The sequence below is a fragment of the Mizuhopecten yessoensis genome, unplaced genomic scaffold (assembly GCF_002113885.1).
Source record: "Mizuhopecten yessoensis strain PY_sf001 unplaced genomic scaffold, ASM211388v2 scaffold9687, whole genome shotgun sequence".
NCBI classification, from domain to species: domain Eukaryota; kingdom Metazoa; phylum Mollusca; class Bivalvia; order Pectinida; family Pectinidae; genus Mizuhopecten; species Mizuhopecten yessoensis.
The window spans coordinates 181,606-196,115 of NW_018408172.1; the positions used below are offsets into that span (position 1 = coordinate 181,606).

Consider the following 14,510-nt stretch of genomic DNA (forward strand, 5'->3'; position numbering starts at 1 on the left):
TCTTCATCCCGACTCTAAAAGTTTTATGTAAATCCACTTTTTTTGTCTAGATAGACCCGAAAAGAAACTTGATACTGATATTTTCTTTTTCATTTGTTCATATATATTTTTTAGGTCTATATAAATCAACTATCGATCTTAAGACAGTCACTGTGGGTCCGTCTGACCTCTGGTGCTGGACAAATACAAAAAACACATGATACGCAGAACCTCTCGATCTATTTTAGATTTGCTTTTCAAATAACTTAGTGTTATGTTTCTACTAGGAATAAACAAACAAACGAAAAACAGAAGAAAAAAACAGAACATATATACATACTAGTTTTATACGTTTATGATCCACGGTATTTTACTTCCGTCGGTGTTTAAAGTTAAATTTTGCACTAATTACGAAATCAGTCAGAGAAGAACAAAGCGACATTGTCGATTGTTTTGGGCAAATGTCAGTTACTTGTTACTGTTAATTAAGGATTAACTTGAATATGTTTTTCCATAACGTAAAAAATGACCACTTGTGAGAAATATGACAGAAATACAGTTTAATGAAGGTTTTTTTTTTTATCAAACCAGAAACGTGCATGTATTATACGATACCACTGTGATCTGTTTAGAGATCCGGCACATCTTTCTTTCCGATGGTGGGAATCGAACCCGCACCTGTAAAATGTACTATCACAGACAACTGACCAGAGCTGTCTATTTCAAATATAACAATTTTAACAAAGGTTTTGGAGGGGAATTCACTACGTGTCTTAATATCTGCACAGTTCTTGAGGTTGTCGTTTCGTATCCACTTTGAATTGGGAATTAGTGTGTAGTTTACATTGTGGTATATTTCATTACCCTGTGATGGAAATGGAAGGTTAGGTTGGGGAGCAGGTTGAGTCCAATCAGCTGTCCTTCTGGGGACACATATTGGTATCCTGGCCATGTTGTTTCTTTTCAGCTACAATCCATTAGAGGAGGAACCGATTGTGCTGATGTGAGGTATGGATAAGGTTATTCAAACCCAAGGGATAAAATATTGAGCAGGAGACCCGAGACTTTGCCAAGGGTCTTTTGCTCAATTTTTTATCCCTTGAGTTTGAATAACCTTATCCATACTACACATCAGGGATGGATTCTATTTCTTGCTTTTTACCTAAAACCGGTAAAAACAGCTGCTTTTCTAGTAGAGTTGTAAACTGTCCGCACATTTCTCATTTGCATATGCAGCACGGATGGCAATTGTCAATGACCCTGACTGACCCCAAAACGTCATAAAATGACCCCAAAAGGTTACTATAATTTCCCCGTCAGCCTGCGCGTGTAAGCAATCCAGACCTTTGGGTCGGATAGAATTTTCCAGCACCGCCAGAATTGCGGATATCTCGGCGAAAGTATGCAAGAAAAGACTATACAGATGTTCCATCACTAGACACCATACCAGTCTAACCTTCTACCAAGGTCAAAGTCACTGTATGGGATTGTGTTACCTCATTCTTGAACTTGTCAGAACAACAATTTTTGAACCACTTAGTGTTTTTATCCGATAGAAATCTTCTTTGATATGTTTAAATTACAATGTACTTCAGTAGGGTACATTATTGCTGTGCAATTCTTTAGCAGCGATTTGCTGCTTTTGTGAAAGTTTATTTCTTGACCCTTTGCTTATTTTAATCTAAAACTGTTTAGGTCCTTCAGGGGCATTATATAAGTATTGTATACCTGGATACATTATGCCAAGTTTCACCAAAAAGGGTCCAATATTTATCATTAGAAATTGAAATAATTAACCCTTTCACCCCTATGCAACTTTAGTAGACTCTACCATGCATTGATACAGATGAGTCCATTATGGTCTACAGTGGTGAAAGGGTTAAAGTAAAACATGTTTAGATAATGGACAATGTCAAGCATAGAAAGAGGATCAACTGTGTAATGTGTTGGGAACAAGTATAACTTGAGCCACAGTGGTATGATCAATTGTAAACATTTTATTTCAGCAGGATAATTTTTCTTTGATGACAATACAAAGAAACATCAGTCCTCCCTCATATATCACACTCACTCGCTTTCATACAACAGTGAAGCTCACTGTATAGTCCTTAATGTAACACACTGGCATACAATAATAGTACAATAGTTTATATATAGTGTACATTGTATACAGGTGCAGATATATATATATGTACAATAATGCTGAATATGAGATATTCATACAGCTATGTACAGTTATCACAGACAGTATGGGCAGGGTGCATAAAAAGTAACGTGGTATGGTCGTTTGACAAAAAAATATACATTATTCAAAAAGAAAAAAAAATGTTGGCAGAATTATAAACTTTGACATGGCCACATTTATCGACTGAATCAAACAGATTTTGACAAGATGACACTAACAACAATACTTAACATTTTGTCATCTCTGAATAGTTTTTAATATACAGAGTATTCACATTAAAAGGGAGATAACTCTTGAAGGGGAATTCATAGCAATATAAAAGAGAGCCCTAACCATCCAAGCAAGATTCAGTTTTTTTTTTTTAATTTATACCTAAATTTAATGAACATGTAACAAGCAGGGCTGCTAGTTGTCTTTTGAATGTATTTTCTAATATATTGTATGGTTAATTGACTTACATTGCCCAGGTATGCAATCATTATATTTTAAATTTTAAGATATTAAAGTCAAAGGAGAGTGACAAATTAACAGGTCACAGGAATGTGTAACCTACATGGACAGATGAAGACACGATTGCACATGAGGAGAATACATTATCACAGAAACAGATCAACATGTACACCTAATTGTGAGAGGATTTGTTATTCTATCCTGGCAGATGATTAGCATCAATTACATGGTGTTGCAATATAAAACCTGAGTAAATGTACTAAGAAATTCTCTAGTTTCACACATTGGATGAATATAAAAATTAAGTTTTTAATCATAGTTTTACTGTTCCAAATGTTTTGAAGAACAAATAAACTTTCAAAAATATTTATTTCACATAGTTCATCTTTTGGTAAATTTGTGCAAAGATGTTTTTGGCAAAAATGAAGTTTGCAGTAGATTGTTATATTTTGCCATATACTTTTGTGATTTTTCAAGGCAATAAAAAGTGTTCTTGTTAAAATTTCTGCTCTGTATATTTCAAACCTATTTCATCGGGCAAAACATTTTAGCCCATCGACAGGATGATCTATAATTATGATTACACACTTCAATTTCAATTCTCCTCCTTAAATGTCCTTATACAATGTTTGCAATTGTTTTAAAACTATTTCTTTTGTTCTAATTTTGCACCTTGACAGCACTTTTTTTCTTCTCAGGAAAATTCCATAAATGAACTTAGTACAGAAACAAGCTTAGACCAAGGTGGACAGGTATGGCCAGCTCCTAGACACAGCTATACCATCCAAACGTGAATCACATCTTTTTACCAGCTCTGTGCAAACAACCATTCCGTAGTCTTTCCACAAGTTTTGACTGTTCAAGTGGTTCGACTTCATTGAATTTTTCTGCAGTTGTGTCAAATGCCCATGCCAGATATTTGTCCATGAGGGTATTGTCTATTTCAGGGTCGGCCAGACTTAGTGCTCTCTTCAGGTCGTCCACAGTCACATTACTGTCAGAATGGAATCAGGATATTTCAACATCAGTTTATTTACAATTTTTAATTTGAAATCACACGTACATGTAGCCATTATGTTGGGCTTTATGAAAGGTTGCCATTATGCCTATTACAGCTGAGTTTTTCCATTAACTGACTGCCAACACCTTAGCTTAATCAAAAAGAACCAAGACTAAAGCATTATGTGAAAAATATATACAGTCTTTCAAAAAAACATACAACTTAGAAGCTCTACTGAATTTCTGCAGTAGACTTATACGATGTTGTCTAGCTTTGGTTTATTTCTTCAACAGCTGTTTATTTCTACAGTGGACTTAGTTGATGTCCATGAGCTGTTATTTCTGTAACACCTCTTTATTTGTATGTGTTGTTTATACATATATATATATATCATAACAGCTGTATATTTCTAGCTACTTATTTCTACAGAAGACTTACTTGATGCCTGCTATCTGTTGTTTATTTCTACATCAGCTATATATTTCTAGCTAATTATTTCTACAGAAGACTTATTTGATGCCTGCTAGCTGTTGTTTATTTCTGCATCAGCTGTATATTTCTAGCTACTTATGTCTACAGAAGACTTACTTGATGCCTGCTAGCTGTTGGTTTTTTCTACATCAGCTGTATATTTCTAGCGACTTATTTCTACAGAAGACTTACTTGAGGCCTGCTAGCTGTTGTTTATTTCTACATCAGCTATATATTTCTAGCTAATTATTTCTACAGAAGACTTATTTGATGCCTGCTAGCTGTTGTTTATTTCCACATCAGCTATATATTTCTAGCTACTTATTCCTACAGAAGACTTACTTGATGCCTGCTATCTGTTGTTTATTTCTACATCAGCTGTATAGTTTTAGCTACTTATTTCTACAGAAGGCTTACTTGATGCCTGCTAGCTGTTGCTTTTTTCTTCGTCAGCTGTATATTTCTAGCAGCTTATTTTTACAGAGCACTTCCTTGATGCCTGCTAGCTGTTGTTTATTTCTGCATCAGCTGTATATTTCTAGCTACTTATTTCTACAGAGGACTTACTTGATGCCTGCTAGCTGTTATTTATTTCTACATCAGCTGTATATTTCTAGCAGATTATTTTTACAGAGCACTTACTTGATGCCTGCTAGCTGTTGTTTTTTTCTACATCAGCTGTATATTTCTAGCGACTTATTTCTACAGAAGACTTACTTGAGGCCTGCTAGCTGTTGTTTATTTCTACATTAGCTGTATATTTCTAGCTACTTATTTCTTCCGAAGACTTACTTGATGCCTGCTATCTGTTGTTTATTTCTACATCAGCTGTATAATTCTAGCTACTTATTTCTACAGAAGACTTACTTGATGCCTGCTAGCTGTTGCTTTTTTCTACATCGGCTGTATATTTCTAGCAGCTTATTTCTACAGAAGACTTACTTGATGCCTGCTAGCTGTTGCTTTTTTCTTCGTCAGCTGTATATTTCTAGCAGCTTATTTCTACAGAGGACTTACTTGATGCCTGCTAGCTGTTATTTATTTCTACATCAGCTGTATATTTCTAGCTTCTTATTTCTACAGAAGACTTACTTGATGCCTGCTAGCTGCTGTTTATTTCTACATCAGCTGTATATTTTTTGCTACTTATTTCTACAGAAGACTTACTTGCTGCCTGCTAGCTGTTGCTTTTTTCTACATCGGCTGTATATTTCTAGCAGCTTATTTCTACAGAAGACTTACTTGATGACTGCTAGCTGTTGCTTTTTTCTTCATCAGCTGTATATTTCTAGCAGCTTATTTCTACAGAAACATTACTTGATGCCTGCTAGCTGTTGTTTTTTTCTACATCAGCTGTATATTTCTAGCGACTTATTTCTACAGAAGACTTACTTGAGGCCTGCTAGCTGTTGTTTATTTCTACAGCAGCTGTATATTTCTAGCTACTTATTTCTACAAAAGACTTACTTGATGCCTGCTAGCTGTTGCTTATTTCTACATCAGCTATATATTTCTAGCTAATTATTTCTACAGAAGACTTATTTGATGCCTGCTAGCTGTTGTTTATTTCTGCATCAGCTGTATATTTCTAGCTACTTATGTCTACAGAAGACTTACTTGATGCCTGCTAGCTGCTGTTTATTTCTACATCAGCTGTATATTTCTAGCTAATTATTTCTACAGAAGACTTATTTGATGCCTGCTAGCTGTTGTTTATTTCCACATCAGCTATATATTTCTAGCTACTTATTCCTACAGAAGACTTACTTGATGCCTGCTAGCTGCTGTTTATTTCTACATCAGCTGTATATTTCTAGCTAATTATTTCTACAGAAGACTTATTTGATGCCTGCTAGCTGTTGTTTATTTCTGCATCAGCTGTATATTTCTAGCTACTTATTTCTACAGAGGACCTACTTGATGCCTGCTAGCTGTTATTTATTTCTACATCAGCTGTATAGTTTTAGCTACTTATTTCTACAGAAGACTTACTTGCTGCCTGCTAGCTGTTGCTTTTTTCTACATCAACTGTATATTTCTAGCAGCTTATTTCTACAGAAACATTACTTGATGCCTGCTAGCTGTTGTTTAATATCATCGACATATGTGAGTCGTTCTTGTTTGATGAACTTCATGATATATTTCTAGCTACTTATTTCTACAGAGGACCTACTTGATGCCTGCTAGCTGTTATTTATTTCTACATCAGCTGTATATTTCTAGCAGGTTATTTTTACAGAGCACTTACTTGATGCCTGCTAGCTGTTGTTTAATATCCTCGACATATGTGAGTCGTTCTTGTTTGATGAACTTCATGACTTCCTCCAGGAATGGTCCAGTCCTACCTTCATCATCCTGTGGGGAAACAAACATTGAAGTTAAGTGACATAAACAGTAGATATCTTCGAACCTTAGACAGTTGAATACTTAAGGACTTATCACACTGACCAGCGGTGTGGGAAAATAACTAATGATAGCCATAGACAATAACTTCAAATTTCAGATTGAATAGACCAGAACAGATTCTGATAAACCACGATTGTTTTACAAAAATAAATCAAAACTTAATTTTCAAGTTTTTTCAATTCAGCACCTATTTTTTTAACTTGAGTGCGGTTTTTCCTATAATTTTCCTTCCACAAAAAAATAATTAATTTTAGACATCTTTCTTGCATTAACTCAATACATTTAGACATCAGTTCTATGGTAACAGAATGTTCAGAGACTGTTTGGTATTTACATATCACTTTTGCAAAATGTTTTAAGATCAGTCATTACATACTTAGATCTTCATCACCCTGATCAGTCCTATACATTTCTACTTCCCTGATCAATGCTTAACATCCTTACCTCCTTAAAGAGTTCCTTGTATTCAATGTCCTCTTCCTTGGAGTCTAGTTCCACGTCTGCTGCCTTCATGGCGACCATAAGTGTCTCGTCCTCCATGCCGGGGAAGGTGGCCCGCAGGCCCTGGCGCAGCTCATCCTTACTGACCTTCTCCTGGTTGCCCTTCTCCATGTCTGCATTGGTCAGGTGGTTCAACAGTTGTTCTACCTTGTTCATTTGGTCATGGTATATCTCCTCATCAATCTGAAATGTTACAAGCAACATGATTGGTCAACTCGTGTCAGGTGATCATTGTTTGCTTCTGATACAGTCATCTCATCTCTATGAAATAAATCACACACTTTGTACAAAACTGTCAGCAGATCCTTACATTTCTTGTAGAGGCATCTCTGCATTGTTCAGGAATGTGATAAGCTTAAAAGCTTTGTAATGTTATGATTTACAAATAAAATACAGTTATACAATTCTAATCACATTTCTTAGGGATACAATTAAGATAACATAGTGTTTAAGACTCACGTTGTAGGTGAGGACTCCCCAGAAAAGGCCAATGAGTTCATCATGTGCATATCTCTCACAAGCATCCTGGAGGTTGTATCCCCATTCAATCTTCATCTGAGGCATAGGGAATCTGCGCTCGAGATACAGGTCCATGAATTCACTCATGGCCTCTCGCTTTCCATCAGTTCTCTGTAAGTACATCGCAATACGCTTGATCACAACACAAAACGTAATAACTCATGACTGAAAATGATCAGTATTCCCTATTCTGTAAGATGGCAACCACTATTTTTCCCTTACAATTGAACAAATGTACAACTTTATGTAATTTACATACTGTGCTTTATAATGTTGCAAATTTAACAAGTATAACATCTGGGAACTTACCTCTGCATCATGTGCCACCTTTTCCCTCCAGATGTCTCTGATGAGCATCGAACAGTCCCGCTTGCCAAGTCGTCGGTTGCGGACAGGGCCTTCCACTTGCAGGTACTTCGGCACAGTTGGACCAGTACCCTACAAAGGACAAGAGAGTTATCAGTCTAGCCGTAAATCGTAAGTTCTGTTGACTGGCTATATTTGACTTGACTTCATGTATAAATATGTTTTTATTTTATAAAGTTGTATCAAATGTACCGATAGTGTGATGGCCGAAACTGATGCCTGATTTGTAAAGGTTGACCTACCTGGCCATCAAAGTATTCAGCTCCTCCCAAATCCCCGGCTCCTCCCGCCGCGATCTCAGCGATAAGGACATCGACCAATTCGTTGCTCCTCTTGCCCTTGGACAACTCCTGCCACCTGGCCATCCCGCCCTGGACGTGGTCAGCACACTTGTCCCAGTCAGGTCTACAAAATGTGCCGGCATGTATAGGTATGAAAACAAGAACACTTTACTTGGTCTCCTTATCTTAGTTATCAGATTGTCTGCAATACCATAATATTAAATAACAACATACCTGTAATTGCAATCAAGTCATTGTACAAAGGTACATTGTACTACTAAACAATTTATCAAGAATCAGTGTCTAGTCTAGATCTGCTTTACAGCAATTTTATTGCCAGCTACTCATTACCTTACTGCACTGGCTCAAGACAGATCACCCATAACACACTGATTCAGAAGGATTTATCCTGTCTCAAACTTACTCAGTTGGGATTTACCAAGACAGAGGATGAAATTAACCCATGCTATTTTGAGAACTGATCCCCATACCATACTAACTTAGAGGTACAGTACATTTCACTCAATATCACGTCGCTTAATGTCACTTTTCGGTTATTATCATGTTATCTTGATGCACCGTTTTTCCTGCTATATACTCTATGTAATTCAATATGTACCATGTACCATACTATCTTAAATAGAAAGATTTTACCTGAAATGTAGACAGATTTTTACCCATACTATACCAACTCATCAGAGGGATACACTGCAACCATATCGAGATACGATTTACCCACGATAGAGTGTATAAATACCTGGGGGTGGAGCTGCGCTTCAGTGTCTCACACTCCATGTAGTACTCATCTCTCTGCTTCGTCACGGTCTTGTTGACATCCAACAAGGCACTGCAACACAACACATCTCTCATCAGTCCCGATATCACCAAAAATATTGCAGGAAAATGTCCAGTAATATTTCAATTATGTGAAAATACATCTTAAGGCTTCACACTATATCAGTATATTTGTTTTCAATATGAAACTTTGTAGCAGTTTTTTAATTTAAAATATGATTAGAAATTATGATGGGTTGGGTTTTTTTGTAAGTTTTATTTAGACAGAGATACATACGTACCATATATTTAAGTGAGTAATATTTTGCATATTTGACAAGACGTGAATTTAAGGTGAGGCCTCCTGAACACTGATATGAAACTTACTCATGCTCCTTCTGTAGTTTGAGGAAATCATCCTGGGCTGTGGTGTAGAGTTCCTGGAGTTGCTACGAATAAAGGAATGTCTCATTAAGTCCCAGTGTAAAATTCACCATTGTGTGGTAGCTTTTCTTAGAGCTTTAAAATGTATTCTAAATATATAACATTAATTAAAAGACACACATCAATTTGAAAACAAATTCAACCTTCAAGACATGAACTCAGTTACAATATATAATTATATTAAGTAATAACAATGTGTAGCAAGTTTCATAAAAGTCTGTTAAAGGTTTTATGGGCAGTATTCTGGACATGGTGTACTTAGATTAGAAGAAAAGCATGAATGTCCCAAAAGATAAGGGGTGTCACAATACGCAAAGAGTGTATCACGATATATTGCAATACAGAATGAATATATTGTGATACGTATCCCGATATATTGTCATAGGAAAGATGTGCTCGATTTTATAATAAGTTGTTGTCAGAATGTTATCAAACTTAATCATATATGATATGGATCACATAGATTTAAGATTTTTGTCAAACCACCCATCGTTACAAAATTTGAACTAATTCCCCCCACTATTAAAAGTCTATTTTATGCTTATTGGCATATATATATATCTGTTAGAATTTGTAGTAATTTGCAAAATTAAAACACTAAGCAGAATGAGATAGCTACATAAAAATAAGCTTTTAAAAAAATATTGTGATATTTCATCTCTGTATTGTGGTACAATACAATATACCCATGTATTGTGATATACCTGCTTTCCAATATATTGTGACACTGACAGCCCTATAAAAGATAGTGTCAGATGTATACCTGTAGTTTTCAAAGAAAGACCAAAAAGAAATTAAAGGTCTTAATAATTTATGTATTGTTCTTACATGTGCATGGGAAATTTCATTTAACTGACATTGAATAGTTTTAAGTTGCATCAATATTGGACTATGAGTTTAGGAGTTTTCCTGGCAAATAGTGAAAATGAATAAGTACAGAAAAGGACAATAAATCTGTCAAAATTAGTTGAAGTACAACTACCTGATGAACTGCAGAACAAGTCTTGTAGTTTTGAATCAGAAGAACAGAAACATTTTCTATGATTGGACAGACAGATGAACAACTGATTCCAGTGTACCTCCCATACCAACGTTTCGCTGTGGGGGTATAATAATTTAAGCATATTTAAACTTGAAACAACTTTACACCAATCTGTGTGGATTGTTTCAGAAACTGATATTTCAGATAAGATTGCACAACATTTGAATACAAAATCTTACATTGTATTTAGCTTCTATGAGTTCGAAGTCCCTCCTGGGTATGACATCACCGTAATTGGCCACCATGTTGTTGAGTCGCTCTGTGGCGGCTTTCTCATCCTCCCGGGCTTTCCTGAACAGAAATAAGAATGCTTTACACTTAGAATTTGATGATTTAATCTCACAGATAAAAGTTAAAGGTTGACACTTGTAACATGCAGCAACACTGACATTTTACAATTATTAATAATAAAGTTACTGACATTTTTTTCAGTAATAATCACTTCTTTGTCTAAACAGCTGTCAGAGACATAACCCCATACATTTGTATTGCTCATTCATACTTATCACAGTTAAACCCTGGTCTTATCACAGTTAAACCCTGGAACTGTTGTCAATCACATATCTTGCTATAAATTGAAGAAGTATTCACATTTTTCTCAGGTTAACATGGTTCAACAACTTCGGTGACTTACTTGAGAGCTATTTTGAGTGTCATGGGGTCGTCCTGTGCCTCGTCTGAAGCCGACTGTTTCGACATCATGTAGTCATCCTGTTGGTAGCGCAGGTCGTTGATGTCCGACACCAATTGTTTGCGTGCGTCACACTCGTCGCGGTACCGATGGTACTCGGTGGCCAGATCTTCCTGTAGCTTGGCGACCTGTGTCATCAGGTCCTTCTGCTTGTTGTTCATCAGTTGTATCACATCCATCAGGCGTCTGTTCTCCATCTTCAGATCTCTGATCTCTGGAATGATGATGTACAAATAGCTATACTATAACATTTTAAAGTTATTTACACAATTAACAACAACATGGTGGTCTCCAGTGTATACCAACAATCATGTTAATTCCTTGCTGAAAGTTATATCAGACAAAATTGTCAGAAATGTATTGCCATAAAGTAATGTTAAATTTGGAATTATCATGATGTGTGGGTGTCAAATGTAATTTGATATCAATCTACAGTGATCAATGGCATCAATCATTTTACAGTGAAACCTGTCTAAAGTGACTGCACAGGGGACCAGTAAAAATATGGTCACTGAAGACAGGTGGTCATTTAGTACAGTTGGTCACCTGAGCAGGTTTGACTTAATCTATTCACAGTTCTGCTGTGTCACACACACACTGATCTGGGAGGACATATCATTGATGTTTGACTGATTTAAACGATTTGTTAATGAGCTGAAGTCGCAGCCATACCTTGTTTCTCCTCCTCCCTAATGGCCATTATTTTCTGGTCACACTGCTCCGACACCGTCACCAACATTTGCTGAAATAAAAAAATTGAAATGCTTTGGTTACCATACTCATGGTGTCATAATGTCATCATGTGACACACCATGTGACACAACAACTGTAACTCATAAAATCAAACTTGAAAATCTCATTTCACTTCACCAACTAAGAACAGCATGAAGTAAACTTGGATTTAGGTATAAATGGTTTGAAGTATTCTGTACTAAGTCAGGATTAGACACTAACTACTTTTGCTTGGTAGTCAACAGGACTATTTATTGGTCCTACATCAAAAATAACTATCCCAATAGACCAAGATTTCCTTAAGGAAAAATCTCCTGCACAAAATGTCCAAAGTAATTGACTGAAGGGGACATAAAAAACTACAGCAATAAAGATATGGTGAAGTGTAAGGAAAATGTTGATAATTATCATGTACCTGGTAATAAACAGTATCTGTATTTTAAACAATATTTTTTCAAAAGGAATATTCTCATTTTATATAATCTATCAAATTAAGTCCTTTGTTTAGTAAGGTGATTCACTAGTCTTTGCTGAAATTTACTAGTCTCAGACTGGACGACCATTGTTAGTGTGAAACCCTGCTAATTTGTCACTATACGGTGTTTATAAATCTGTATCATCACAGAATTAGACCTTAGTGTGTGGTGTAATTTTGTAAAGGTACATCCTCAGTATACTTACTTTGAGAGGGTCCAGCTCTCGGATCTGCTGTCGTTGAAAGGCCAGCATCATCTCGTACTCATTCTTTATGGAGGACAGCAGTGGTTTGTAGGTCTTAAAATCTTCTATCAGGTACTCAAACACTTCTCTGTGGGCCTGTCGGGATAAATAGTGTTATCCATACAATACAGATAATGTAAAAAAAAAAAAAAAATGATGGCCTTGAGAGCATTTCTAGTTATCAATATGATACAATAATATTGCAACTATACATAGGATTTTCCTTAATAAATGCCTTTTTTCCACTTGTCAGCTGAGCAAACCAAGAATTTCATATTCTACCACCCCTGTATGGAAAATAAACAATATCCATCAGGACTCAATATATATAAAATAACTACAAACCATGTTTTGTTATTAAAGTGAAAATATAATTTTCCATTTCATAAATAAAATGGTCCCAAAAATGTTACCTGCAGTCTAAGGTCATTAGGCAGGACTTGGGTAACTCCAAGAGCCTTAAGTTCTGTTTTCAGGTAGCCCTCTAGCTGTTCAAGGAAGCGTGGTTTTGGAATAATCTGCGGTTTTCCCATTAAATCCTCATCATATAACACCAGATTTTTGTTCTTTGTGAGCACTAGTGTTGTACGTGGCACGTTGTGTCCACTAGCATGAGCCGGCCATGTATCTATTGCGCCAGCTATAGTATCAGCATACGGCTACAATGTAAACAATCACAGATTGATCTTTGATTAACATGAAATGTGCTGTTTCTTTGTAATATGAGTGTAATATTTGAAAGACTGGAATGTGCACAGTATATACATGTATATTAACTACCTCTATGACAATGAGAGACGGTGGTAAATTTTGTATCTAATAACATCAGCAACATGCAATGCCAAACAATATTTGATATTATGTTTATCTTTCAAGATATTGAACAACCTTAAGAAGTTTCACATGTTTTAAAATCAGAATGACATGCAGCTGTAATTCATAATAACAATGGATATCATGGTACCTTTAATGCTTTTGGGTTTGGCAGGGGATATGTCTTGTTGTCCAGTTTGTAACTTGGTCCCGTTAATCCATCAAATTTAGGACCCATCCGAGGGGACATAGGTCCAATAGGCCCTCCTCTCCTTTAAAACAGAAATCATTTACAATTTCAAAAAATAATCATGAACATAAAAAGCAAGTGTACAAACTAAACTACAATAATGTCAGAAGCCGTTCTTTTACTGTTCTTAGTTATGTCACCAATGTAAAGTGATTAGATAAATGTGTCCTCATAACATGGTTGGTCAGGTGGTGCAGCCGATAACAAACTCGCCTTCACCAATTTTGAGTACTATCACCTGATAGATATATTGATTGTAACAGCTTAGATTGTATTAGTCTGGATTCAGCTATATCAAATGCTTTACTCAGCAATGATACATTGAATTATACATTGTATGTATGATGTTTGAGACTTGTGTGTTTATTGAATGATGTTACAAAATTTGCCGTGCTGTATCTTTGCAAATCCGTTCCTACATTATCACTGATGACGACATGCAATTGAAGATTAAATAATACACATTCTGTGTAAGATCATGACAAGGGCTCGCTATATTTTATAGCATAGTACAGTATCGACTAAACGTGCAGGTAAATCATATGATCGAGTGGGACATAGAACAGTTTGACAATTAGAATTGTACAGTTTTTCGAACAAAATGTCGCACGATCGCAAGTATTTGATCACGTATTGGTAAAGTGGAAACTCAGTTATGACACACCATTGTTGTTACACTCATTTTTTGAAAGCTTACCCCGCAAGCGGCGGTAGAGTGCGAACCATTGCCATTTTCCCCTCCATATTGGACTAAAATGGAGGCGTTACTACGACAACAATAATCAAGTTCTAATTTCCGTTAGTCGTAATTCAAAACAAGACATATTTTTGAGAAAATTATTAGCAATAAACAAATAGCATACAACAATTTAAAATATTAAGAATA

General features: G+C 35.8%; 1 protein-coding gene across 1 annotated transcript; it reads right to left on the minus strand.

Annotated features, from left to right (window-relative positions):
• Nucleotides 1-1,955: 1,955 nt before the first annotated feature.
• LOC110458687 (translin-associated factor X-interacting protein 1-like) lies at nucleotides 1,956-14,405 on the minus strand. Its single transcript, XM_021510546.1, has 15 exons — nucleotides 14,322-14,405; nucleotides 13,526-13,646; nucleotides 12,975-13,220; nucleotides 12,523-12,657; nucleotides 11,782-11,851; nucleotides 11,053-11,323; nucleotides 10,598-10,709; nucleotides 9,320-9,381; nucleotides 8,916-9,005; nucleotides 8,120-8,282; nucleotides 7,821-7,949; nucleotides 7,452-7,622; nucleotides 6,936-7,175; nucleotides 6,334-6,440; nucleotides 1,956-3,608 (listed from the first exon to the last, which is right to left on the minus strand). Exons 1-15 carry the CDS (start codon nucleotides 14,366-14,368, stop codon nucleotides 3,410-3,412), a joined length of 2,163 nt encoding a protein of 720 aa, XP_021366221.1. The 5' UTR covers nucleotides 14,369-14,405; the 3' UTR covers nucleotides 1,956-3,409.
• Between the last annotated feature and the right edge of the window lie 105 nt (nucleotides 14,406-14,510).